Raw genomic sequence first — 25,026 nt, 5'->3', positions numbered from 1 at the left:
CGTACATCTGTTCTACCTTTGCAGCTTGTCATTTGTCCAGTATGTCTGGGTTCTCCCATGTCTGCAAGCAGAGAGATCAAGTCAGTACGTACTCTCCCCGTCCACATCCTCTTCAGTTCACTAGAACACCCAGTAACTGAGGAAGAGCTCCTTAGTTCCAGATTTAGCCATGGTGAGGGAAACAGTTGGCCAGCATGGCCCTGCGCCTCAGGGCTATGATATTGAATGAATGTAGTGCCTATAAAGTTTTAATTTACCTACTGTAGCTCTGTCAGTTTACATAACTGTGTCTGCTGTATTACCACTCATCACTGTTTGACACGTTTAATGTTGGTAATAATCTAATACTTGCTACCTACTCCTGAAACGCTTCAATCATGTCTTACCCTTTTTAAGGTCATATTTAGCTACTTTTTAGGACATATTTGCTTGCATATTTTGTATTTTAGATCATTAACTTCCAAATCCTAATAACAAAATTCATGTATATACCTCCCAAAACTACGGGTGATCCCAAATGTGAGATCTACCTGGACCAATGCTGTTGGTTTAAGCAATTATTGAAATTGTGATCACAGCTGCATGATCTCAAGTTTTAATGGAACCCAACATTCTAGTTCAAAAATCCCACATTTATGGGCCAAGATTTGAACCGTGACCACTTCAGCAAGAAGCCAGTAACAATGTCACCCCTTAAAGTGATCGCCAAAGCATCACCAAGACAATACAACAGTGTCCACTGCTTCAGGCATGGTTTCTGCTCCAAGTCCCATCCATTTTTGTGAACTGCTGTAAACCTACCCGGTAGCCGATCTCGATGACATCAATGGGATCATTGTCACCTTTGCAGCCTGTCGACTCATCCAGAATGTCTGGGTTCTCCCATGTCTGCAAGCAGAGAGATCAAGTCAGTACGTACTCTCCCCTTCCACATCCTCTTCAGTTCACTAGAACACCCAGTACCTGAGGAAGAGCTCCGTAGTTCCAGATGTAGCCGTGGTGAGGGAAGCAGTTGGCCACAAACCTCAACTTGCCCTTCTTAACGTCCTGTTTGATAGGGTTCAGCACCTCCTTCAGGTTGATCTGAAAAACAAATGTTGAAAACTGTCAAACAACTCCCGCTTTCCATCTCGTGTGGCCCCACGAAGAGAGGCATTTAAATCGCATACTATTTTACATTTGTTTAATACATGCTCTAACACAAATCTGTGTTTTGGACTGATAAGATAAATATTGTTGCAAAGAAACATGCTTCATTTTAAATGCACAGCGAATAAGAAAATAATTGACCTGATATATTCTGAGCAGGGTATTGTGGGTTGTCACCGACATAACGTTGACTAATATTGTATCATTATGAGATGTTACGGATGATGATTATTTCTCTATTCATTATGAAACGCCAAACTTTAGCAGACGAACCCAATCTCCGCTCGAGTTCATGTATTTTCTTAGTAAAAGCCGTCTGGCTCCAAGGCTAAATGGTTAGTGTGCTGGCCATGGTCCAGAGGGTCCTGGGTTTGATTCCTGGCCTGGTTAGGGATTTTAACCCTCATTGGTTAACCCCTCAGTGACTGAGAATATTTGAGTGCCACTTTACCTAGCGGATGGAGGGGATTCAGAGGTAAGCATTAAGAAAATGTAGCAGCGATCTCTTTAAAAATTCACTGTGACAACTGTTTAGCTTAAATTATTTTCACATGTGTACAGAAGAAACTCAAAAGAATGTAGTTTACATTCATTAACAATGGAGAAGAGACCTTCCCAAAATGAAAGTGACATTCTTGTATGCGAGTGGATTTTTTCACAATGCAATGAAAACTAAAGTAATTGTTGCCTCAGGAACTTTAAGCTGAAGAACCACGAACAATAGTTCAAAGATACATTTAGTACAAATGCCAGGTTAATGAGAAAGAGGGGATATAATTTGGCATGTTTTGTTGTCCATTACTTGTCCGCGCACACCATGCCCACCCATTCCTTATGTTATCTGACCACTCAAACTTTGTTCAGTTCAGTCTAGTGTAGTGCTGTTATGGTACGATTTACTGAAACTTCATTATATCTCTTTCATTCAAAACCGCGCAGAAGCATGGCATGGCTATGCGATATAGCATTTCAAAGAGACAGCGAGTCAAGAAATTATGAGTCGTACAAGGTTTCAATGCGTTTAAAGAATTACAGGAATTCTCTCACCTGTAAAGACATGGTGATTTATACTGTCAATCTACATAAAATGTTCTGCAATGAAAACATACTTCCGCTAGAATGCAGCAGGAATTTCAGCATATAAGCTCTCAAGCGGAAAGAGGTCAGACTATTTCAAACACTTCAGAAAGAACAAAAGAAACACTGATTTGGGCTGATTCATACACAGAAGGAAGGCAGAGATCTTCACCTTCAAAAATATACCATTTCATTCTTGACAACTTTAAAATTTTACAAACTACAATATAATAAAATGAAGTTAGGCCTACAGTGGTCTATACCAGGCATGGAGGTTGGCAACATGTGAAGGAAGGAGGTCGGTGTCAAGGGGTTAATTCCGATGGCTTGGGAGCTGGGTGTGTACGTGCCGTCTTCATGAGAATTAATCATAGCTTCATAGAAGCACAGGTCGCCTACACGCCATCAACTCAAAAGACCTACCCCAGGGCTCTTAGAGGCCACATGCCATTATTAGTAAAATCTCTATAAATCACTGAAGTGTTGACATACGCAATGAAAAGGAATAAACTAGTCTCGAAACAAAATCGTATACAGAAAGATGGCTACATTTAAAAAACACAATGACAGGTCAGTAAGTGAGAAGACTAGACACGCACAAACATGAAAACACAATATTAAGAAATAACATTCAAAAACTATGTGGTATCATGTGGGGTTCTGCAGCTGTTACTCTCAACGTAAGTAATATATTCAATTCTAAATTCTGATTTATCCATTTGTAAAACTTTTGGTTATTATAGCTGATTGGTTAAATCAAATAAAGCAACCTCAATGGCTACTCCAGTCTCGCCATATTCACGGCCCAACCTTTCCCACTGACCTCGAGTCAGTCATAGTGCAGCATTCACACCAGTCGCTCCAGCTCTGTAGCCAACGCGGTACTTCGGAAGTAGCATGCGTTTATTCCATAGCTACCTTAATAATGCTCCATATGTAAATACTGGCGGCAAGGTAAAAGTCATAACCATTATGTCGAGTGCCAATAATTCATAATGGCTACAAAACTATTCACGTGTGTTTTCACAGTGTATGCCGCAATGTAGAAAGGTGTATTGTATCAGGCCTACTTCTGAAGCAACATAGTAAGGTATGTTAATTTTGCTTCATACCCCTAGACAATTTTTTCACGGCCTTTGCAGAATTAGCTCAATGATATCACGTGATGTCTAATCGGTAATATCGGATCGTTTGGCAGTTCGGAAGAAACTTCGTCAACCTACGTGGAACGGCACGTGAACTGGGTGTTCACTCCAAATTGGAGGTACGTGCAACGATCAGATTTCTACGGGCTAAACAAACTGACATTCATCATAAAATCACTACTGTATACGGCGAGCGTGCAACTTCTCGCCCAGGTATTATAAAGTGGTGTAAGCAATTTGACGTCGGTGCACGGATCTCACGGACAAATATCGATGGAATGGGTGCACCCCACATGATCATGACGAAAGAAGGACAAGGTCCAACCTTCAGCAGGAAAGTTAATGGCAACAGTGTTCTTTGACATGAAGGGTGTGGTGCACGTGGAATTTATGCCAAAAGGCACGACAATCAACTCTGCTTTGTCTTGTCAAGCGTTGACCTGGTTGCGTAAGGCAATTAAAGAAAAGCGGCAGGGAAAGTTGAGCGCCATGTTATTTTGTTGCACGATAACGGAACACCGCACGTGGCCCGCCAAATATCCAAACTGCTGCAGCGATTCTAGTGGGAGGTATGGCAATATCTTCCATACAATCCAGACTTAGCGCCATTCAATTTTCATGTGTTCGGTAAGCTGAAAAAGGATCTCCGTGGACAATGATCCCAAAACGATGAGGAGGTGAAAGCAGCCATCTCCAGGTGGTTACACAGAGCTGGAGGCTATTTCTACGCATCCGGAATCTAAAAGATGATTGACCGTTCCGAGAAATGTTTACAGTCCCCAGGGGAATGTGGGAAAGTGAACCTACATTGTATGTTGTTATAGGCGTGTTGCCTATGTGTAGGTGGTTTCATAAATGGCCATAACTTGGAAGTGTAAATTACTTTTTGATTCACCCTCATAGTATTCCCAATAGTGCAAATAATGTACACTGAACGAATGTAAAAAGCAATACAGAGTCTAAACTAATGCAAGACTTATTTAAGGAATTTCCAGAAGTTTTCACCAGTAAGTTATGTTGCTTTAAAGGAGACACAGTAAAACTAAATCTTCAGCAAAATGCAATACCTAAGTACCATAAACCTAGGCCTATACCATATTCTTTAAGAGAAAAGGTTGAGCTAGAGTTGAAAAGTTTAATTTTTTTTTGCTATTCGTTTTACGTCGCACCGACACAGATAGGTCTTATGGCGACGATGGTACAGGAAAGGGCTGGGAGTGGGAAGGAAGCGGCCGTGGCCTTAATTAAGGTACAGCCCCAGCATTTGCCTGGTGTGAAAATGGGAAAACACTGAAAACCATCTTCAGGGCTGCCAACAGTGGGGTTCGAACCTACTATTTCCCGAATACTGGATACTGGCTGCACTTAAGTGACTGCAGCTATCAAGCTCAGTGCGGAGATTTTAAGGTCACTTTAAACCCCTTTCTAGAAGTAGCGTAGACAAGACACCTGATACCTAGAATTGAAGACCCCGTTGCTGTCTTACAAAAGGGAATTAAATTTACTGAAATGGATCTGAAATCAGCTTACATGCAATTAAGTTTACAGGAGGAAAGCAAGAAACTATTTACCATCAGTACACATAAAGGGTTATTTTCCTATTTATCTTTTTTATGGAATATTGTCTGCACCAAGTATTTTTCAAAGAGTTTTACAACAAACCTACAAGGTATACCAAGTGTGGCTTCATTCCTGGATGATATTAATAACAGGAGCAGACACAGCTGAACATTTGTCAAGATTACGAGAAGTTCGTTAACGCCTAAGTAGTAGTGGGTTACTGTAGGTAGAGGTAAGTGCCAGATCTTCTGTGACAGCCTAGAATCTTTAGCGTATGTCATAAGCAAGGATGGCTTAACTACAGCCAGTGATAAGGTAAAAGCAGTTGTTGAGGCTCCATTTCCTAAAGATGTCACACAACTGAAAGGGTTCCTTGGTCTTGTGAACTACTATGCAAATTCATCCCAATGTAGCTACTGTTCTTACACCTTTGTACCACTTCTTAGAAAAGATATAGCTTTTAATTGGAATTTACCTTGAAAAGAATATTTTGAATCAGTTGAAGAAAAAGTATTTTCAGCTAAAGTTCTAGCACATTACAACCTAGACTTACCACTCAAGTTGTCATGCGATGCATCACCTTACAGCACTGCGATTGTTCCAAGTATAATAGAAAAAAGATAGTACTGAGAGACCTATTTCTTTTGCAAGTCGAGTCTTAAAACTCAGATGAGAAAAACTATTCTCAAATGATAAAGAAGCCTTGAGCATTGTATATAGTGTATAGAAGTTCAATCAGTATTTATGGGGAAAACTTTTTATTTTGTGAACAGATCACAAGCCGCTTCTAACTATTTTTGGTCCAAAAAAGGGTTTACCAGACTGCAACGCTAGGTGTTGTTTCTATCAGTTTATGACTATGACATTCAATATGTTAAATCTCAATGACATGGCAATGCAGATGGCTTATCTAGATTGCCATTATCAGTAGATCATTCTGAGGACCTTGATATTGATTTAGAGTATGTACGTAGTTACAATATATAGTGGAATCTGATGTTCCTATAAATTTTAATGATAAGTATTGAGACCCAAAAAGATAAGGAGTTAAACAAAATCCTAGGTTATGTTTTGTATGGATGGCCGCCTATGCAGATCCTAGTTTAAGTTAACTTTGTTAAAAGACAAGCTGAGCTAATTGTAGAGCAAGGAATTTTAATGTGGGGCTATAGAGTCGTAATTCCAGAGTCCTTGAGAAGGTCGTCTAATTTCACACTGGACATCTTAGGGTAGTTGAAATCATATCTATGGTGGCCTTCAATTGATGAGGACATTGAGGCAGTAACCAGCAGTTGCTCAACATATCTTGCTCAGAGAGAAAATCCTAATAAAACTACATTACAAGTATGGGAAATGCAGATCAGTATTGATTGATTGATTGTCTTTGGGAATTTCCACCCAATGTATGGCAAAGAATTCATGTAGACTTCTTAGGACCTTTTAAAGGAGAACTGCATATAATTGTAATGGACGCTCACAGCAAGTGGATGGAAGCTGAAACACTTAACTGAACTTCAGCTAAACAAACAATTGAGAAATTACGTCCTGTGTTTTGTAGAGCTGGTCTTCCCGAACTCATTGTTAGTGATAATAGCCCTCCATTTTCCTCTGAAGAATTAACCTGATTTTTATGACAAAGCGGCAAACTTTGATACCACCTTACCATCCTGCTTTGAACAGCTAGACAGAGAATGCAGTCAGAACCGTAAAAAAAAAAAAAATTTTTTTTTTTAAATGAAGATGTAAATTGGCTTTGAGTAGATTCCTAATAGCTTATCGCAACACTGTACATAGCATTACCAATGAGACTCCTAAGCTAATGTTTGATCATCCTTTGAGGACTAAGTTGGATTTGATCAGACCTAATTTGCAGAAAACTGTAGCAAATAAACAGGACAAACAAATTAATGCCAGAGGTAGTTACACTAGACAGCTACCTATAGGACAACCTGTATTAGTTAAAGACTATAGAGGGAGAGATAAGTGATGATGATGATTATTGTTTAAAGGGGGCCCAACATCTAGATCATCGGCCCCTAATGGTACAAAATAAGACTAAATGCAATGACAATTTAAAAGTCCAAAATCAGCCACTGATCAGAATTTAAAACATGGTTATAAAGAATGAATGGATGAACATGAATTTCAATCAGTGGATCCAACCCTCAATGCCTCACCTTCCTAGAAACTATCGTAAATCAATAGTATTACTGACCACGGGACTGCTGCTAAAGCATAATCCTGAATTGATGATTCTTGTTGTCTAAAGGGATCCAAAATCCAAGGCAACGGCCCCTCATAATGCCACTTATCGCTAGTAAAGTAGAGCCATGTTATTTCTCATGTTGCGGTACTAATCAAAAGTAGCGTAGACCCGCGGTGTTCCATATTATGGTACTACTCAAGTATTGTACGTCGCACCGGTGACGCAGACCCATGGTGTTTCTCACATAATGGTACTAATCACAGGTGGTCAACCCACAGTGAACCGCTCTCTGCCGCTACTAATCACAAACCTATTCCGTACCTAACATAGAGGTACTACTCGCAAGTAAAGGCGATCCATGGTGTCCCCGTGTGATTAAAATTATGATTACATCCATGCACGGATGCGGATATGCGCAAAGTTAGTGTCTTGGCGGAAAAAAACTGTATGGCAATGCGGGTAATTTTGCTGATAATTTCTAAATATGACGTTTATTTATTTTCACTTAGGTATACTCTTGTATTTGCTTGTGGTTAGGCAACCCTTGACATTGGTATAGGACAGGCCTTTCCAACTCAAGCACTTAGTGCTGGGGCGCACCGTTCCCCTCCTTCCCACCTACCCCGCGCAGTGGTCGGTGCATGTGTGCGTAAGAGACAGTACATTCATTCTCATTCTCTCTCTGTGTGTGTCATTCTCAGTAGAATCTATTCGATAGAACAGACAGTGGAGCAGTTGGTTTCACCTTCGTTAAAAATGTCATTTAATCCTTCATGGGTGGATTTATATTTTGTTCTCAGTACCGAAGGGAAAGCTCACTGTTTAATTTGTCATGGCATTTTAAGCGTAAAGTCTTCAACCGTGCGACAACACTACCACAATAAACATGTTTCCACCTATGATGACATTGTTGGCGCAGCAAGAACCGAACAAATTGCTAAGTTAAAATCGGAATTGCTAAATTCTTCGGAGATACGTAATAACTTACTCATTAGGAATTGTTTTAGTTGCAATTTAGGAGATTTGCTTTCGTTTTTGGTTTTGTATTATTAAGAACTGTTTAGAATTAGACTTAGATGTGCTTCTAAGGAAAAACACCAGGCGAGTTGGCGGTGCAGTTAGGGGCGCTCAGCTGTAAGCTTGCATCCAGGAGATGTTGGGTTCGAACTCCACTGTCGGCAGCACTGAAGAGGGTTTTCCGTGGTTTCATATTTTCAAACCAAGAAAATGCTGGGGCTGTTCCTCAATTAAGGCCACGGCCGCTTCCTTCCCATTCATAGCCTTTTTGTATCCCATCATTGCCCTAAGACCTATTGAAAAAAAAAAAAAGAACCCACAAAGATAATTATTTTAATTATTTTATCTCCCTGTCCCACAGATACTTGAACCCAATACTTTAGAAGGCGCAGTTCGAGCACGTTATGGGCTATTGTTGCTCTGAAAAAAAAAAGACGTTTTCAATTCTGAATTTAAATTAATGAAGAACTAGGACTTCTCTGTCTGATGCAGACTTTGAGGCTGTACTTACAATTGGTAAATTAGTTGCCGCAAAACGATGTCAGCAATCAACTTAAACGCTGAATATACATTAAGGCAAACGTAAAGTATGTACAGAATAAATTGTGTGTTTATGTGTTCACAGAACTGTCATATATAATAATGTTTTCATAAGGTGCGCACTGACCTGACGACCTGTGGTTCTGCCTCTGTCACTTTCCCTTCTTCCCCCACCACCTCAATGGTGCTATAGCACAGCACCGGGACTGCTTACGGGGCCAGCCGTGGCCGTGGGAGCACCTCAGTTGGAATCGCTTGGTATAGGAGAATAGTGATATGATGATTGCTGTTTAAAGGGGCCTAACATCGAGGTCATCGGCCCCTAATGGTACGAAATGAGACGAAATGGAATGACAAATTAAAAGTCTAAAATTCTCCACTGACCAGAATTCAAAGCATGATAATGAAGAATGAATGGATGGACATGAATTTAAAACAATCAGTAGATACGACCCGCAATGCTTTACATTCACACAAACTGATGTAAAAGAATAGGATTACTGACCAAGGGACTGCTGCTATAGCAGAACACCGAAACGATGATGCTTGCAGTCTAAAAGGGGTCCAAAATCCAAGTTATTGGCCCCTCATAACGGTATTGATCGCTAGGAAAGTAGAACCATGGTATTTGTCCTGTTGCCCTACTAATCAAAAGTAGCAGAGACTTGCGGTATTCCACACATTATTGTACTACTCAGAGGTTATAAAATTCAACATAATACAGACCTATGTTTTTCTCACTTTGCAGCACCATTTACAGGCAACGCAAACCTATGGTGTTCATCACATAAGAGTACCAACCACAAGGAGCTTCCACTATCCCGTGGTGTTCCTCATATAGTGGTTACTAACCACAAGCAAGGCAGAACCATGGTAGCTATCGTCCCATGGTCCTGCTCATATGGTGGTACTAATCACAGGTACTGCAAAAGCCGGCTGCACGGTGCTCCTGTGTGCTACTAATCACAAACCTATTTGGTACCTAATATAGTGGTACTACACGCAAGTAAAAGCGACCCATGATGTTCTCCACGTGGTGGTACTAATCACAAATAGTTTCATGGTTCCAAGACAATCATCCCTTGGTCGCCCCTTACGACAGGCAGGGGATACTGTGGGTGTATTCTTCGTCGGCGTCTCCCACCCACAGGGGGTTGTGTGTTTGGTCCACGAGAGGTATTTCAAAGAAAGCAATTAGTGACTTCTACAGATTTTAGGAGCCATTTGGAGGTAATTCTGGCAAATTTTAAATTGTTACTTGGCTAGCTGTTACCCACGGCTTCGCTCGCGTGGATTTCTTAATTTGATAGAAGTAATCGTTCCTTCGTACTGCAATAAGACATTATCTGAAAATCCCTAAAGCAGGAGTCTGCAACATCTTCAGTTTTCGAGATATATATATCAGAATTAAACTCCCCCTTCTTTTCTCCACCCCTTTAAGTGGATTATCTGAAAACAAAAACGTTTTATTTTGTTTATTTTTTAAGGAGATTCCAAATACCAATTTTCGGTACATGTTACATTTTTGAGATACTCATTTTCAAAATTTACCCAATTTTTCGATTCTTTCCATCCCGTTAAGTGGGTTTTTCAAAAACAAGAAATACATGTTTCTTTATTTTAAAGGAGATTTCAAATACCATTGTTTACACCTGTAACGTGTTACAGTTTTGAGATATACTCATTTTAAAAATTCATTCTATTTCCACTTCTTTTCTGACTGTAGCCAACACGGTACTTCGGAAGTAACGTGTTTATTCCATATCTACCTTAATGATACTACATATGTAAAAGTAAGAATACATCGAAGATTCTCAGGGTAACCATACATCGGTATCACACTGGCTCCCGGTGAAAACTTGTGCTAGTTTTACATTTCCTCATTACATAGCACAAGGATAGTGAACTTAGCTAGCCAAATGTTGACCTTCATTTGTTAATACAGACTGGCTGTGCTTCTTATTTGTTGCAGAAATAAAGTTGATGTTAATGAACACGATGTTAGCCAAGAATGAGTCGTCATTTAGTGGTGATTTTTGGTGCTGTTTTTATTGGTTTAAATGCAGAATGTAGTTAATATAACTACAGTATAATTTTTGAACAACCTCATAGAAAAGATACGGCCAAGAACGACTACTATCCGGTATGCTTAGTATTTATACAATGTCTGATTTTTCTCTCTGTGATATCAGTGAACGTGTAGGTGCTACCAACCTTTTTTAGAAAATACTGCGTACTTTCATTTTTTAAATGGCTGCAGCCTACAAGCATACCACCCAAAAAGACCTGAGAGCAAGAGGTTTTAAGATCATTAGCCCTTGGCCTTGTCTACTTTACAGCAGAGTACTGTTCCCCTGCTTAGCTGAATATCATGTCACTCAAAACTGATTAAAAATCAGTGTAAAATTCTATCCAGGAAGTCCATTTACTTACACAGGTATGATCAATCACTGGCAATGTGAGCAAGTTTTGAGAGAAAGATAAAAGAACTTAAGATGTGATATATAAATGTCAAAAATGCAACTCAAATCAAACAGGAACATGCAGGGTGTATTTATATTCTGTGAACGTCAATGTTGAGCCTACGCACCGATTCTGTCCCTTTGAATATGATCTTGAACTATAAGATCAAGTGCCCTGTTAGTACCATTACTGTTCTCATCCCATACATTTTAGATGGCTGGTAAAGCAAAATAACAGCTACATTACATTCATGGATATTTACAAGTTTTTTCAAATTTCCTCACCTCCATCTTAGCGTTGGTCCAGCGTGGCACTTCAACCACCATGTTGACAATGCCTTTGGCAGCATCTGCATACAAGGGAATGTCGTGAAGAGGGGAAATTGGTCCCGTTTCATTTCCTTTAATAAACAAATATAAAAACCTTCCATCAAAAAATTACATTTTTGCAAGAAACTCCTTAATAATGTAATACAAGTCTTGTCTAAGCAAAATTCTCGGTAAAATGTATGGTAAATACTGTATTTATTTACATAATGGATAAACTCAAATTTATCCCTGAAGTTCCTAGGGAAAAAATTCCCACTTAACAGATGCATTTTATTTACACGTACTCAGTAAAGCTTCACAGTGCATGATCTTACAACTGACAATAGAGTGAGAAGAATGGGGGGGGGGGAGAGACAAGACTGCCTTTAAACCTGATAAGAAGTGTTTAATTCTTGATCCAATATCAAATTCGATACAGGCTCACAAAGTAGATGAACAGAAGAAAGGGAAATAACGTGCCTGCCATACCTTATTGTAAGGTAGAAGGCATCAAAAGGATCACAACAAAATGCTTTGATGTATGGAATGAAACTATCATTAACTGGGGTGTCTCAGACTAAAAGCTTCAATATCTTACTAAAACATCTCCATACCATCAACTACAAATCTGTCAACAAGAGTCTATTTTTTCTGTAATTTTATCTTAAAAAGCTTTGGAATAATAATGAAAATCTACAGCCTGTGTCCAGTCATTCGACTGGGCCAGAGAAGGTATGAATGAAGCCCCCCCCCCTCTAGCGGTGAGAATAGGAAATGTGCCAGCTGCCGAGACCTGTCACACTCTTCTGGAGCAATGATTAATGACTGACAGATGAAATGAGATGATGATGATGATGATGAAGAGTGTTTTTGAAATGAATGATGACAGGGAAAACCAGAGTACCCGGAGAAAGATCTGTCCTGCTTCCACTTTGTCCAACAAAAATCTTGCATGACATGACTGGGACTTGAACCATGGAACCCAGCGGTGAGAGGACGGAGGCTCTTTGAAATAATAATAATAATAATAATAATAATAATAATAATTTTAAAAAGAACTGCAAATCTCTTGTTTCAGATGGATGCTTGAACTTCCTTTTTAAACTTCACTCCATTGAATAATTAGGTTCGTTACAGTTGAAGTCCTCTTCCCAACAAGAATGCGAACAAAGAGAACTCATTAGGTCAATCAGATTTCAGGAAATCAAATGAGGCATTTCCTTCCATACCTGGAAGCCAAAGGCTACAAGAATTATATATACTGAAGAAAATGGAAATTGCAACACCCAGAAGGAGTGGTGCTACATTGCTGCAATTGAACATGCAGGACGAGTGTTCGGTTGTGATTCGATTATTACACTTTCAGGTCCCTCTGCCCGCAAGTTTGGACAACAATCAATACAGGATGTGCCCACCACGAGCTGCAATACATTGATGAATTCGTCGAGGCATGGAGTCAATAAGGCCCCGGATTGCTTCCTGAGGAATTCTGGCACATGCTTGCTGCACTGCATGGGTCAGTTGTTCCCGAGTTGTGGGTGGCTGAGGACGTTGGCCAGTTATCGACCTATCATGTCCCACACATGCTCAATAGGACTGAGGTCCAGGGATCTGGCGGGCCATTCTAAGGTTGTGATGCCGTGGAGAGCTTCTCTGGAGATGCGTGAACTCGGGCATTGTCCTGCTGAAACATCCCATTAGCAATGTTCGCCATCATAGGGACAACCACTGGATTGAGTACCCTATCAACGTACTGTCGAGCAGTCATAGTGCCCTCAACAAGCACTAATTGTGATTTCAAATTAAAGCCAATAGCTCCCCAGACCATAATACTTGGTGTTGGCCCTGTGTGCCTCTCGACAATAAGATCTGGGCGGCCCCTCTCCCCGGTACGTTGGTGCACACGATTCCGGCGATCACTGCAGGCAAGACAGAAGCGCGATTCATCACTAAAGACGACCCTATGCCATTCGTCGATCCACGTTGATCTTTCTCGACACCAGGCCAGCCTTACACGTCGCTGTTGTGGGGTCAATGGAACACCTTCTGCAGGGACACGGGCTCGTAAGCCAGCTGCACGCAGGCGATTACCAACTGTTTGATGTGTAACGTGGGGTGCCACAGCTGCTCGAATTTGCGCTGCTGTTGCATGGGGTTCCATCCAGGCCATCCGAATGATGCGGCGATCCTCTCACAGTTGTCTGTCGCGCTGGGCCTGTGCCAGGTCTACGAGTGTGGGTACCTTCATTTGACCACTGCTGCCATACACGTTGTACCGTAGATACCTGTCGGCCAACACGTGCAGCGACAGTCCTTAGCGATAATCCAGCCTCACACAGCCCAATTACCCGAGCCCTCTCAAACGGCGACAGTTGTTGATAGCATGCTCTTCTCTGTCATCGAGGCATGTTTGACGGGGAACACTTCATTGCACAGACTGCAAGTCAACTACGCTACACCAGAGTCCGTATACATGAGTTGATTCCTCTGCGACCAATCATGTGGGGAGACCTGTAGCAACAATCCAATGGGTCTGAAACTTTGATCGTTTACATACATACATGGCATACATACCAATGCCTTCATGGTGTTGCAATTTCCATTTTCTTAAGTGTATATGGTGACAGAAATAATTAAGACTGATGGAACAAGGCTTTTTAAATTTTTATTTATTATTTTATCAATTAATTCAAACGAGCCAAAGGATCATAAAGAGGAATTGTACAATGCAATTTGGTAAGCTTCTACAATTTATATAATACATATACAAGGTGTATCCGTGATGTTATTATAAACTTTCAGGGATGATGGACTGCAAATGGATAAATTTGAGGTAAGGAACCACATTCCGGAAACAATCGAATCAAAAGTTAAGCAAAATTCTACTCATTAAAGTCCGTTACCAGGACAAGTTTCACAAGCTGCTCCATTTACAATAAATGTTCGAAATGGCGTCCCCCTGCGTCAATGCAGGCATGGCATCGTCGCACGAAGTTCTGCCATGCCCGTTCAAATATCCCCAGTGCCATTTGAACAGTGTTGCAGGCAGCAAGAATTCTTGCCAAGAGATCCTCATCAGTCTCTACACGTTTCTCATGCATAAGGCTTTTCACATGACCCCACAAGAAGAAATCATGTGGGGTGAGATCAAGTAAACTAGCGACCCACGAAACAGGACCTCCTGTTCGAGTTGGAGTCATCGAGTTATTATCCTAGCCTCTTCTGCTCATCGGGATTGTCTCCCCTATTGTACTCTTAGCAGATGTAGTGTACAGTAAAGTCAGAGGTATCGGACCGATTTTTGCTTCAACTTTTTATTGCCGACTGCAGTGGTGTAGTGGATATGGCGTTGGTATACTAATCCAAACTTAACGGGTTCAAACCTGACTGAGGCTGTTGGATTTTAAGGGTGTTTAAAGGTGACAACCCCAAGTTGCTGGCTTCCGGCACATTAAAGAACTACTGCGGAACAAAATTTCAACACCCTAGCATCTGTTAGACGGACGTTAAACAACTAGGTTTATTAATAACTTCTCACTCAAACGTTTCCAGACTACGGTCCCTTATCTCAAATCGATCCATTTGCCGTTCTCCATCATCACTGAAAGTATATGACACCATCGCTTATACACCCTGTACATTGGCTGCAAATAAGTTATAACTAGTGGACACCCGCTGCTCCACAGCATTCCCAATAAGTGCGATAACTCTTCTGGATATGCCTGTCGATCCCTTTTCAATAGTTTTATGAACATTCAATAGGCTTACCAGTAACGTAGTTTACAACAATTCTTTCAATACAATATTCTCTTTGCTTCGACCACATCTGGATCTTAACATTTTCAAACGTTCTTGCCCAAAATAATGCAACATTCAACTGGATGTGGCTGAATACTGGTTTGGGTAAGTAGACACCTACGTTTTCAAGTGTTCTTCCCTGTGCTTTATTAATGGTCATACAGAAGGCTCGTCAATTTGATACCTTCCCCTCTGTGTGTACGCTGACTGCTTTTTCCTAGCAGCATGTAAGTTATTACGAACATTCTGCCATCTGTTGTATTTACAAGCTGGGGAAGGTCAGAGAATCAACGAGTACCTAGCAGAGAACAGTATTCTTCCATACTCCGGCTTCACAGGTAGTAATCAAACATGGTTCCATGCAATGGCATTACTAAGGATAAAAATCTCATATCAGAACATTAATGAAAGTGTTAGTTGCTAGGTACAAAATGTATTGCTGGTTAGGGTAAGCCTTTGCCTGCAATGATTGGCGTGATCGTTTAATGATTTCATTTTATGATTACTCAAATTTGGCTGAACTTAGAGACCTATCAATGTGTCATGATTCACCGGCAGGTAATTTGAGATGATAAAACAAAAATGAAGCAATGGACAGATGGATCTGTCAGAACTGTTTATAGTAAACTCTTTAATATATAGATATTTTTGTCTTTATCCAGCTTTCTTTTTATTCTACAAGCCTCACTCTCCTGATGCAGTTGAGAACATGAAACAAGTTTGCCATTAATGCTTTCACGACCCGTACTTGGAGGCATGACATAGCCTTTCTCTGCGAAACATACAGAATTTCACCTTATTTTCTTGACGCAGCATAAGCCCAAAAGCCTATGTCACGTCTGTATGAAACGAGTTTATCCAGGACTGATAAGAACTGGGATTGATGACGAGACAGTTCATCTAGGTCTCGTCTTCCTACACCGATCAGTATGTATACTATAGATAAGTCAAACCTGACAGAACAAATGATAAACTGAGATAAGTTATGAATGGACATGACATTGGATACTGATATGCTGGGACAGATTAACTGACCTTACCTCTGTACTATGAAATGACCTCTACAAAATCTTATCACTTGGAGAGGTGTGGCTTGTAAAGATAACACTAGTAACTGGAAATGTTTTTAGTAAAGAAAAAATAGAGTGGTTAGGTCAGGTAGCTGTGAGCTTGCCTTCGGGAGATGAGTTCTAATCCCACCACTGGCAGCCCTGAAGGTGATTTTCTGTGGTTTTCCATTTTCACACCATGCAAACTTACTTAAGGCCAAGGCCACTACCTTTCCAATCCTTGCGTCACTTGAAATCCTTCAATGTGTAAGTGTGACTTTAAACCATCAGCAAAAAATAAATTTTAAAAATGAGAAAAATAACTCAACGTATGGCAATAAATAGAGAGGGACGACCAGCGAACATCATGCTAGAAAACCATCCATTAGAAAGTGTGGAAAGCTTTACATACCTTGGCAGTGTAATATCGAGATACACTAGCCAGAAAGGAGGTGGCAAATAGAGTGCAGAAGAGCTCTCACTTTTACCAGCAAGTACAAACACTCCTCTGGGATCACAAAGTACCAACAAAATCAAAGCTAGTGATGTTCAATCAGTACTACATACCAATGTTAAGCTATGGTATCAAAACCTGCACTCTCGCTGAGAAAGACTCGTCAAAGTTGCAAGCATCTGAGATGAAGTTCCTTAGGTCTAAAATTCAAAAACCAAACTGGACAAGTTAAGGAATGATGTGGTTACGAAGAAAGCTGGGATTGTTACATCATTGTTAGATCGGGTAAGCATGTCCAGAATGAGGTGGTTTGGGCATGTAATGAGGAAGGAGCCAACAAGGACAGCCAAGAACCCACTGGATGGACATTGCAGATCGGGGAAGGACACTGGAGGAAATCATTAACAACAGAATGTATCTCAATAAGGCAGAATGGAAGAGGCTCACAAACATTACCCGGGAAACTGGAATGGTAAAATGATGAAAAACGAAGAGCCTAAAGCATCAGTTCGGAGTTCATCCCAAAGAAGTAAGGTTTTCTAAAGATATTGAGAATACACATCTGACGGAATGTTTATTAGGACATAAGCATAGAAGGTGGAGCACACGAGGCATAATTCCTAAATCTGAAACTGCAGAAGGAATCAGGAAGGAAAATCGCATAAAATTTCATTAACAGTAGAAATACAGAATAGGGAGCCCTAGACAAGATAGTGCAGCTTGATCTTCCTTTGTTGCTAGCAGCTGACTTATTGTTTACAATTATTATCAGTCGTGATACTTTTAACGAGATGTCTGCACAGAGCTGGCTCATAACGCTACGCTGGCCTAAAATCAGGGATGCATAGTAAAGAGCCTCCCCATGTTTTTTGTTGTTAGTCTATTTTTGTTTGTGGGTACAGTTGGTAATTCCACTTAATTTCAACCAATGGCAGTGAATGTGTACATTTGTGGTACAGGAAACTCTGTACAAATGAAAACATTTTCTTATAAAAGCAAATATACTTCTACAGGCAGGTTCATGGATCTCTCTCCAAGTATTACAAGGCGACATTTATATGATTTATGCTACGGTGCATATAAAATAGTTTTACCACAGAAGACAAACGGATAGCACAACAGCAAACAGCAAAGAAGCTAAATTCTGGCTTAAGATCAGACTTAACAACTGACAGCATAAGAAATCTGAATGAAAGAGTAAATTTTCAACAGAAATTAATGCAGTGCTGTTGAAGGTAAAAAAAATTAAAAATGACATTTCAAACTCTAAATACTATTTCACATAACCCACGGATTGCTACAGCTGTAACAAACAGTCTTCTTTGATCTGCAGAATCCGACTATGAAATACGACATGCCCATAACGTCAGAAGAGGCAGCGGAAGAAAAGCAATGCATGTAATAATACAATAATATTAAAATAATTGCAAGGCCTCAGCTACCTTGTGCAGACATTTTAATCTGACACCACCTGGGTGCCCAATCAATTTTGACTTTCTGTTTTACTCTAGGCCTACTAGATGGCACAGTTAACTGGATCTCTCAATGAGCGTCTATGGCCAAGTTTCTATGAATTTTGTTGGGTAAACACCAACTGTCAACAGAGATCTTTTACATGTAGACACAGAGCTAGCAATGCAGAACTTCCTAAAGACAGAAATTCTGCCCAATCAGTGGTATTAGGTCAGGGAAGAGCCTTCTTAAGATGAAGCTACCAACAAAAATCTTCAAACCATGATACAACAGTAAAACAGTAAAAGTTCTCAACTAGGAATACATTACACCCGAGTTCAACACTTTAGCCCTGGAGACAAGACTTTCACACACGCAGAACGACTTTAGTTTGTTTACACGCTCGCGGCCTTCTTGGGAAGGATGTTGTCAAGTGGTGCTCAATGCTGCCAACCTATCTACTTAGGAACTAATGAGCGAGTGGTGCTTCGATAGGTGGTGGTAGTGATTATTGTTACAGCATTGGTCTGGAACTTGTTCTTGCCGTGCGGACGGTTAGGATAGGACCCGGACAAGACCACTGGTCTGGCCTGGTTCTTGCCATGCGGACAGTTAGGATAAGATCTGGACAAGACCTGTGATACACGGACCAGCAAAAGAGCACTTTTATTGTGCTGGGGTTGGCGACGGATTAGGATTATCATAATTGACGGGAATGACATCGCGTGCCACTTTACACTGGCCAATAGGAATGCAGTAACTATTTCAGCAATGAAAATGGTGTGTAATAGTCTTCATTACGTTATAAAAGTAAATGTAGTTCTTGGGGTGCGATGGTGGGTTCTTGGACATCGCTATGAACACATCTCTCCTCTGAGACGCATTCCAAGTACAATTTCATTAATTTCCACTTACAATGTTAGAAAAATCTTGTCTCCAGGGCTGGAGTTTTACCCCCCTGAGGTTGTCACTTTAAAAAAAAAGTTTTCTATAAAGAAGTCTGTATAAAGCTAGAAAATTTAAGAATTATGGGCTGAAAATTCAGGTAGTGTTCACTTCAAGTTGCAAGGGCAGGGCATATTTATTGTTAAATCATCATTCATCAAGTGTTTCAACTGTTAACTTGTGAAAATTTAGATTTTACAAGTTTTACAAGTTGATACTTTGACAATACAGGCTCTAATATGAAATTTATAACGTGCAATTTCAACTGTTTGCGAAGTGTGGATGATTTGATTTAATACTATAGTCGTAATACTGAAAGAAGCATTCCGACATTTCTTAGAGGTGGGTCCGTCTACTCCCTGACTGGGTGAAAAGAAGGGAAACATGGGCGGACCCACCGAGGTTTCTATGGAGATGAGCCTGCTGTCCGGCTCGTGTTGCCAAACCTTCCATTCCAAGTGGTCTGAACGAATGAACAACTGAGCCGCAAGCAAAGGGAAGGAGAAAGGAATGTGCCAACACCGTGCAATGGCATGTGCAATGTTTCTCCCTCCAGCCCTGTCAGAATGCTTCTTTCTATATATGACATGTACAGGCACATTCTTTAAATTTCAAGAGAATCTTAATCAGTATTTTTGTAAAATAATTATTATGCCTACCCTATTAATATTTATATTTTACAATAAGAGTTCAAATTGAATTTTACAACAATGATGACAGTAAATAATAATTTGATAGACAAGTAAAATCAAATTTCAAATAGAATTATTTTATTTAGTATTAAACTATTGAAATAAAATTTGTCTGTGTGATGAAAAAAAGCTCCGAACTTGCTTTTACCAAAATCTGTTAACCTTAACGATGCTTTCACATTACATTGCTATCATGCCGGATTTCAATGTCAGAGAAGGTACAGGAACAGGATAGAGAAGCACCAATAGGGGAGACAAGAGAAGAGGACACTGACACTGAAAATTTCAGCTGAAGAGCAGGAGAGAGAGAGAGGATGAAGATGTTCTAGGAGAAGAAGAAAATGCAAACCATGACGAAGCTACCCGTGGCTACCACAATGAAAGGAGGTGGATGAGGGCAGACCTTGCAACCTGAAGCAGTAAAATGACAAAAAGTAGAAGAGAGGATTTTCTAGTGAGATTCTGGTGGATTAGTGGACATTGATACGCCTGTGTTGGCAACACTGATTAGTATCAAACCTCAGCATTACAAAAAAGGAGTTCTTTCTTTAACAATATTTTAATCAGAGAGTTAAAATATATTAATTACTAGTAAGATCACATTTAAACTTATTTCTGTTATCAGAAGACTTTTAAGTTTTGGAATATATGAATATTCTTTGCCAGCTGATGTTCTAATCCCTTTCTCTCACCGACCTTGGCCGTATCATGTCCGTACATAATTTCCCTGCATAGGCCTACAGGTTATGTTCCATAATCATATCTTCCTACTGCCCAACAGCAAATAAAATTCATTTCAGTACACGTCTGAAAGAGAATTGGACATACCAGCAATGACAACTTGCAGAACCTGCTCAACTTACAGATTGAGAAATCAACCTGAAATAGTCAACCATCAGCAAGTACTGTACGTGCACTTTTTAGTGATAAGAGTTTTGTACTGGGTTGAGGAGTAAAGAGGGAGCACTGCCAGTTCCGGTAATACAGCCAACCGAATGGAAATGAAATCTGAATTGAATTGATAATATGATCGATCGATATGAATTTTCTAAACCTTTATCATCTTACGCCAACAACGGTATCACACACACAATATATAATACTATATAACATTTCTCGATGCGAAACTTGTTCCTACCATGAATTCTATAGTTTGGATTTGCTGTGTAAACAACAACAATACGAGTACGTAAAGTGCACGCCAGATGCCGCACAGTGATCATACGCGATTCTTAGTTTGTCTTTCAAAGGTTGCCAATACGAACCTCGAAGATAACCAAGGTCGACCGATTCAGCACTATCGCCCAAAAGTGCGCAGATAATACTAAAAAATGCTTACATTAGATCTAACAAAATCCATTTCCTCCTGCATTTCATGCAAATATTCTTAATTTAATCTATACCTCAACGAAGCAAATAGAAAGAATTTCTTAAAAAAAGAGCTCAAACAGAATTTTAGGCTATACATAGCATTATTTATTCTGAACTTTACATTGACCATTCTGACTCATTTGCCTCTTTATTTCAAATTAAATGACTAGCAGGGCAGCACTAGTATTTAGACTTTCAAGATCATTGCTAAGGGATACAATTATTCTTATGCCTTGCTTCTTATGAGCTAATTTAAATGCATTGGCAGCGAGTCCTTCGGTTTCTCCACTTATCACCAAAACTACCAACAGAACACTTCGGAAAAAATTATAGTGAACATTTAAAAAAATTCAGTGACAATCTTAAATCATCACTTACACTACTCTTAAATGATAAATCGTCTAGTGTTTCCTTTCTGTACAATAATTTTAATATTTTTGGTTATAGTCTTAATTGTAAAATTTCAGGATCCCTGTGGTCATTCACGCTTTGTGAACTGATGTCTTCTAAAAAATATATATTGGTATGTATGCCCAAAGTGGTATTTCACACAGAGCAGGCATTTCCTTAATTACAGATATGTCTGAATTAGGAACCCGAACACTTTCTCAGATTAACTTGCCTGAATGTCTAACATGATAATGTATGAATACAAAACATAAAAAATTACAAGAGTACAATCATAGCCTACAAGAAAAAATATGTATTTTTTTAAAAAGTACAAATACAATTTTATACATAGCATTATTTATTCTGAACTTTACATTGGCCATGCTGACTCATTTGTCTCTTAATTTCAAATGAAATGACTCCCAAAGCAGTGCTGGTATTTAGACTTTCAATATTATTGCTAAGGGGTACAATTAGTCTCGCTCCTTGCTTCTTATGAGCTAATCTAAATGCATTAACACTGAGTCCTTCTGTTTCTCCGCCTATCACCAACACTACAGAAGACTTACTGGTAAAATTCACATCATGATAGGGGCAAATTGGTATTTCACACAGAGCAGGCATTTCCTTAATTACAGATTTCTCTGAATCAGAAACCTGAACACCTCTCTTTAAAACATCACCGCAACTGCTCTGCTCATTCTCACTTTCTATGATCATGTTGTTATGATTTGAATGAAAGGACTTTTCACCAACGTTATTATCAGCTAGATATATACTATAATCCTGTCCAAGTAGATCATCCATACTGTCCCAGGTTGCATTGTTATGAATAGGAATACGGAAATGGGCTCCAGTGGCACCCCTCAACACTTTAGTGTCCCAGACATCTACACAGCCTTTTGTAAGAATCACCTTTTGACAACCAACACCAGCTGCTGTTCTCAAAACTGATCCCAGATTGCCAGGGTCACGGATATTATCACAAATGACAGTAAAAGGAAGAGATTCACGTGATGGTTTCACTTCATGAACTGCTGACAATTTCACTATTCCCATTATTCCAGGACTTGTAGACAAATCTGACCATAATGAAAGAGTTTTATACGGAACTTTGTAAAGTTCCACTCCTCCAGCAGGAAGGCGCAGTAGTCTGATATCATCCACCCTGCTGAAAAATATAAGTGGAACAATTCCTGCATCAATACTGTCTTGAATTAGCCTTCTTCCTTCCAAAAGAACCATTTCTCTGGACTTCTTATTTTTGGTTGATTTAATTGTAAGCATAAAATTGCTGAGCATAGGGTCACTATCTTTCAGCTTAACAAAAACAGGAACTCCAAGTTTAGCTGCAGATTCGATCATTTTTTCACTGACAACATAGCTTTTTGGCGAAACTCCCATCTTTGCTGAATTCTTCTTAAGTGGACGATTAAACTGACTGGATGCTGTATTTTTCCCGTCACCTACTTGTGATGGACTGGATATATTTTCACAAAAATTCGGCGAAACCTGATTCACACTGCTATCAATGACGGTTTTAGAATTCAGTTCTTTTAAAGATGAAACCACTGGAGTTTCTGTACGATATTCAAATTCAACTAGTCTCTTAACCTTATCGGGGGAAATGTTTTCTTCATGTTCCGGATATATCACACGACTCGGTTTTCTATGAGCCCATCTGCAATAAGATCTTGAATTAGTCACTAAAACAGATCCTTTACGACCACTGTTAACTAAAACAAGACCCTGTAATGTTTTTAAAATCTTCAAGTAATTCGCCATTTATTTCTTAAATACACACATGAACAAAAGTTCACCACAATCTACTACACTGCATTTAGCAGATGCCGCAGTATACAGAAGTTTGGGTCCCTACCAGCAACCACGAAGCGTCACCACACGACTATTAATACATGTATACACGGATTCCACCATACATTCCGAGAAAAATCCTATATATTCTACTTCCATCAACCGAACGAAAAATGCGTGAGCAAACTATACCAAAGAAACTGGGATGGGAAAGATATCTCCACAAATGGAAAAAGTCGTACAAAGTCTTTGAACGAATACAGTAAAGAACGGTAGTGAACCTTAATTTCTAAAAACACCTCTTGTATGGCAATTCAGCTACAATAAGAGTATTATTATTAACGAACCAAATAGAAAAGTTATACCCGGTACCAAAGAGAATGAGTATACTGCGGGGAAGTATCTTGTTATTTATATGTTATATACAATACTTTGAGAACATTTTCCATTATATCAGACAATCCTTATAAAGTTGAAGCTTATGACTCTACGCACACTTATCCTGCACACTACTTTACCCGATGTAAAATATGACAATATTCCAAGGATAGGCCTACTTTTTAGGACAACATATGTTAACCAATATATAGTTCAACGTAACTTCAAAATTGTCCAAATATGCTGAGAGCTAGCGGTCGTATTTAAAATAAATCCAATTTCAAAGCAATACCGCCATCAAACTGACAACTAGAATACTGATCATGACAGTTCAAGGAAGATACGATTTTCAAGGCAACAGAAGTAACCTGGACCCCCTTGACATATGGTATTATCTAACGAAAAGTTATTTCGTGAATGATATTCAATGAACCAATAAAAGCGCATCGTATACGCATACGAGCAATTGATCCAAGTGTTTGAAGTTTTTGATCTGAACAACGGAGTATGAGAACAAATTATAAATGCTGATTAAGTAAACATAATATTTAAAAGTCCTTACGTACGTTAAATCAATTCTGATTCTTTACTTACGTAAATATATTCTGTAATCCGTAGTATTAGGTGCACCTCTTTCAACAGTGGAATACATTGCAAAATTTCTGCTCAGTCTTAAATTAAAGTGACTACACCTCACTCTCGCAGCCGAATGAAAGACCAATTTCGCGTAACACTGAAACACGTGCGAAGCGGCGGCTTTCATTCTGCCATCTACTGGCCTTGCGCTGATATCATGTTTCAAAGAGTTCAACTTGTAAAGATGTCTCACTCTTATCTATGTGTAGCCTCTTTCTCACCGTATTATTTGGAGTTTGGACAGTATTAAAAGGCCAGTCCAGTCTTTTATTCAGCTCGCACGTGTCGCACGTATCATACTCTCACACCGATTAATTTCAGCTGCACTTTCTCTCCGCCACAGTTTTGCCTGCTCACGTTTCTGTGTTACGTAAATTCTCCTTCGCGGCCAGGACCACCCACTGCGAAATTAAAGATAAGACTAAACGGTTCGAATGTTGAAGCTGAACTGAATTGATTTTAAAGACTCCATCATTAATGAACCACCTCTGGCTATTTCTTGATGGATGCAGTATCATTGCATCTTTCTCTTGACACAGACCCAGAGATGGATTTGTAACATAAGCCCACTATTATAGGTA

General features: G+C 39.6%; 2 protein-coding genes across 4 annotated transcripts in view; both read right to left on the bottom strand.

Annotated features, from left to right (window-relative positions):
• The window catches only part of Nurf-38 (Inorganic pyrophosphatase Nurf-38), a 51,965-nt gene extending 27,376 nt beyond the window's left edge, over nt 1-24,589 (bottom strand). The window contains exons 1-4 of one of the 3 annotated variants that reach the window (XM_067154769.1): nt 24,404-24,589; nt 11,442-11,557; nt 964-1,083; nt 802-888 (exon numbers count right to left, since the gene is read on the bottom strand). In XM_067154769.1, the coding sequence (XP_067010870.1) occupies nt 802-888; nt 964-1,083; nt 11,442-11,557; nt 24,404-24,572 (492 nt within the window). In that variant the 5' untranslated portion in view covers nt 24,573-24,589. The remainder of the gene's footprint in view (nt 1-801; nt 889-963; nt 1,084-11,441; nt 11,558-24,403) is intronic. The other 2 variants (XM_067154770.1, XM_067154771.2) reach the window with 2 other exon arrangements.
• On the bottom strand, nt 21,060-23,660 carry LOC136882419 (rRNA methyltransferase 3, mitochondrial). Its single transcript, XM_067155056.2, has one exon. The coding sequence runs from the start codon at nt 23,399-23,401 to the stop codon at nt 21,971-21,973; it is 1,431 nt and encodes a 476-aa protein (XP_067011157.2). The 5' UTR covers nt 23,402-23,660; the 3' UTR covers nt 21,060-21,970.
• Nucleotides 24,590-25,026: the final 437 nt, after the last annotated feature.

Source organism: Anabrus simplex, chromosome 10 (assembly GCF_040414725.1).
Source record: "Anabrus simplex isolate iqAnaSimp1 chromosome 10, ASM4041472v1, whole genome shotgun sequence".
Classification (NCBI taxonomy): Eukaryota; Metazoa; Arthropoda; class Insecta; order Orthoptera; family Tettigoniidae; genus Anabrus; species Anabrus simplex.
This window is presented reverse-complemented; position numbering and strand designations above follow the sequence as displayed.

Coding starts and splice junctions, on each gene's coding strand:
- LOC136882419 (XM_067155056.2), bottom strand. CDS start 23,401: ATGGCGAATTACTTGAAGATTTTAAAAACATTACAGGGTCTTGTTTTA.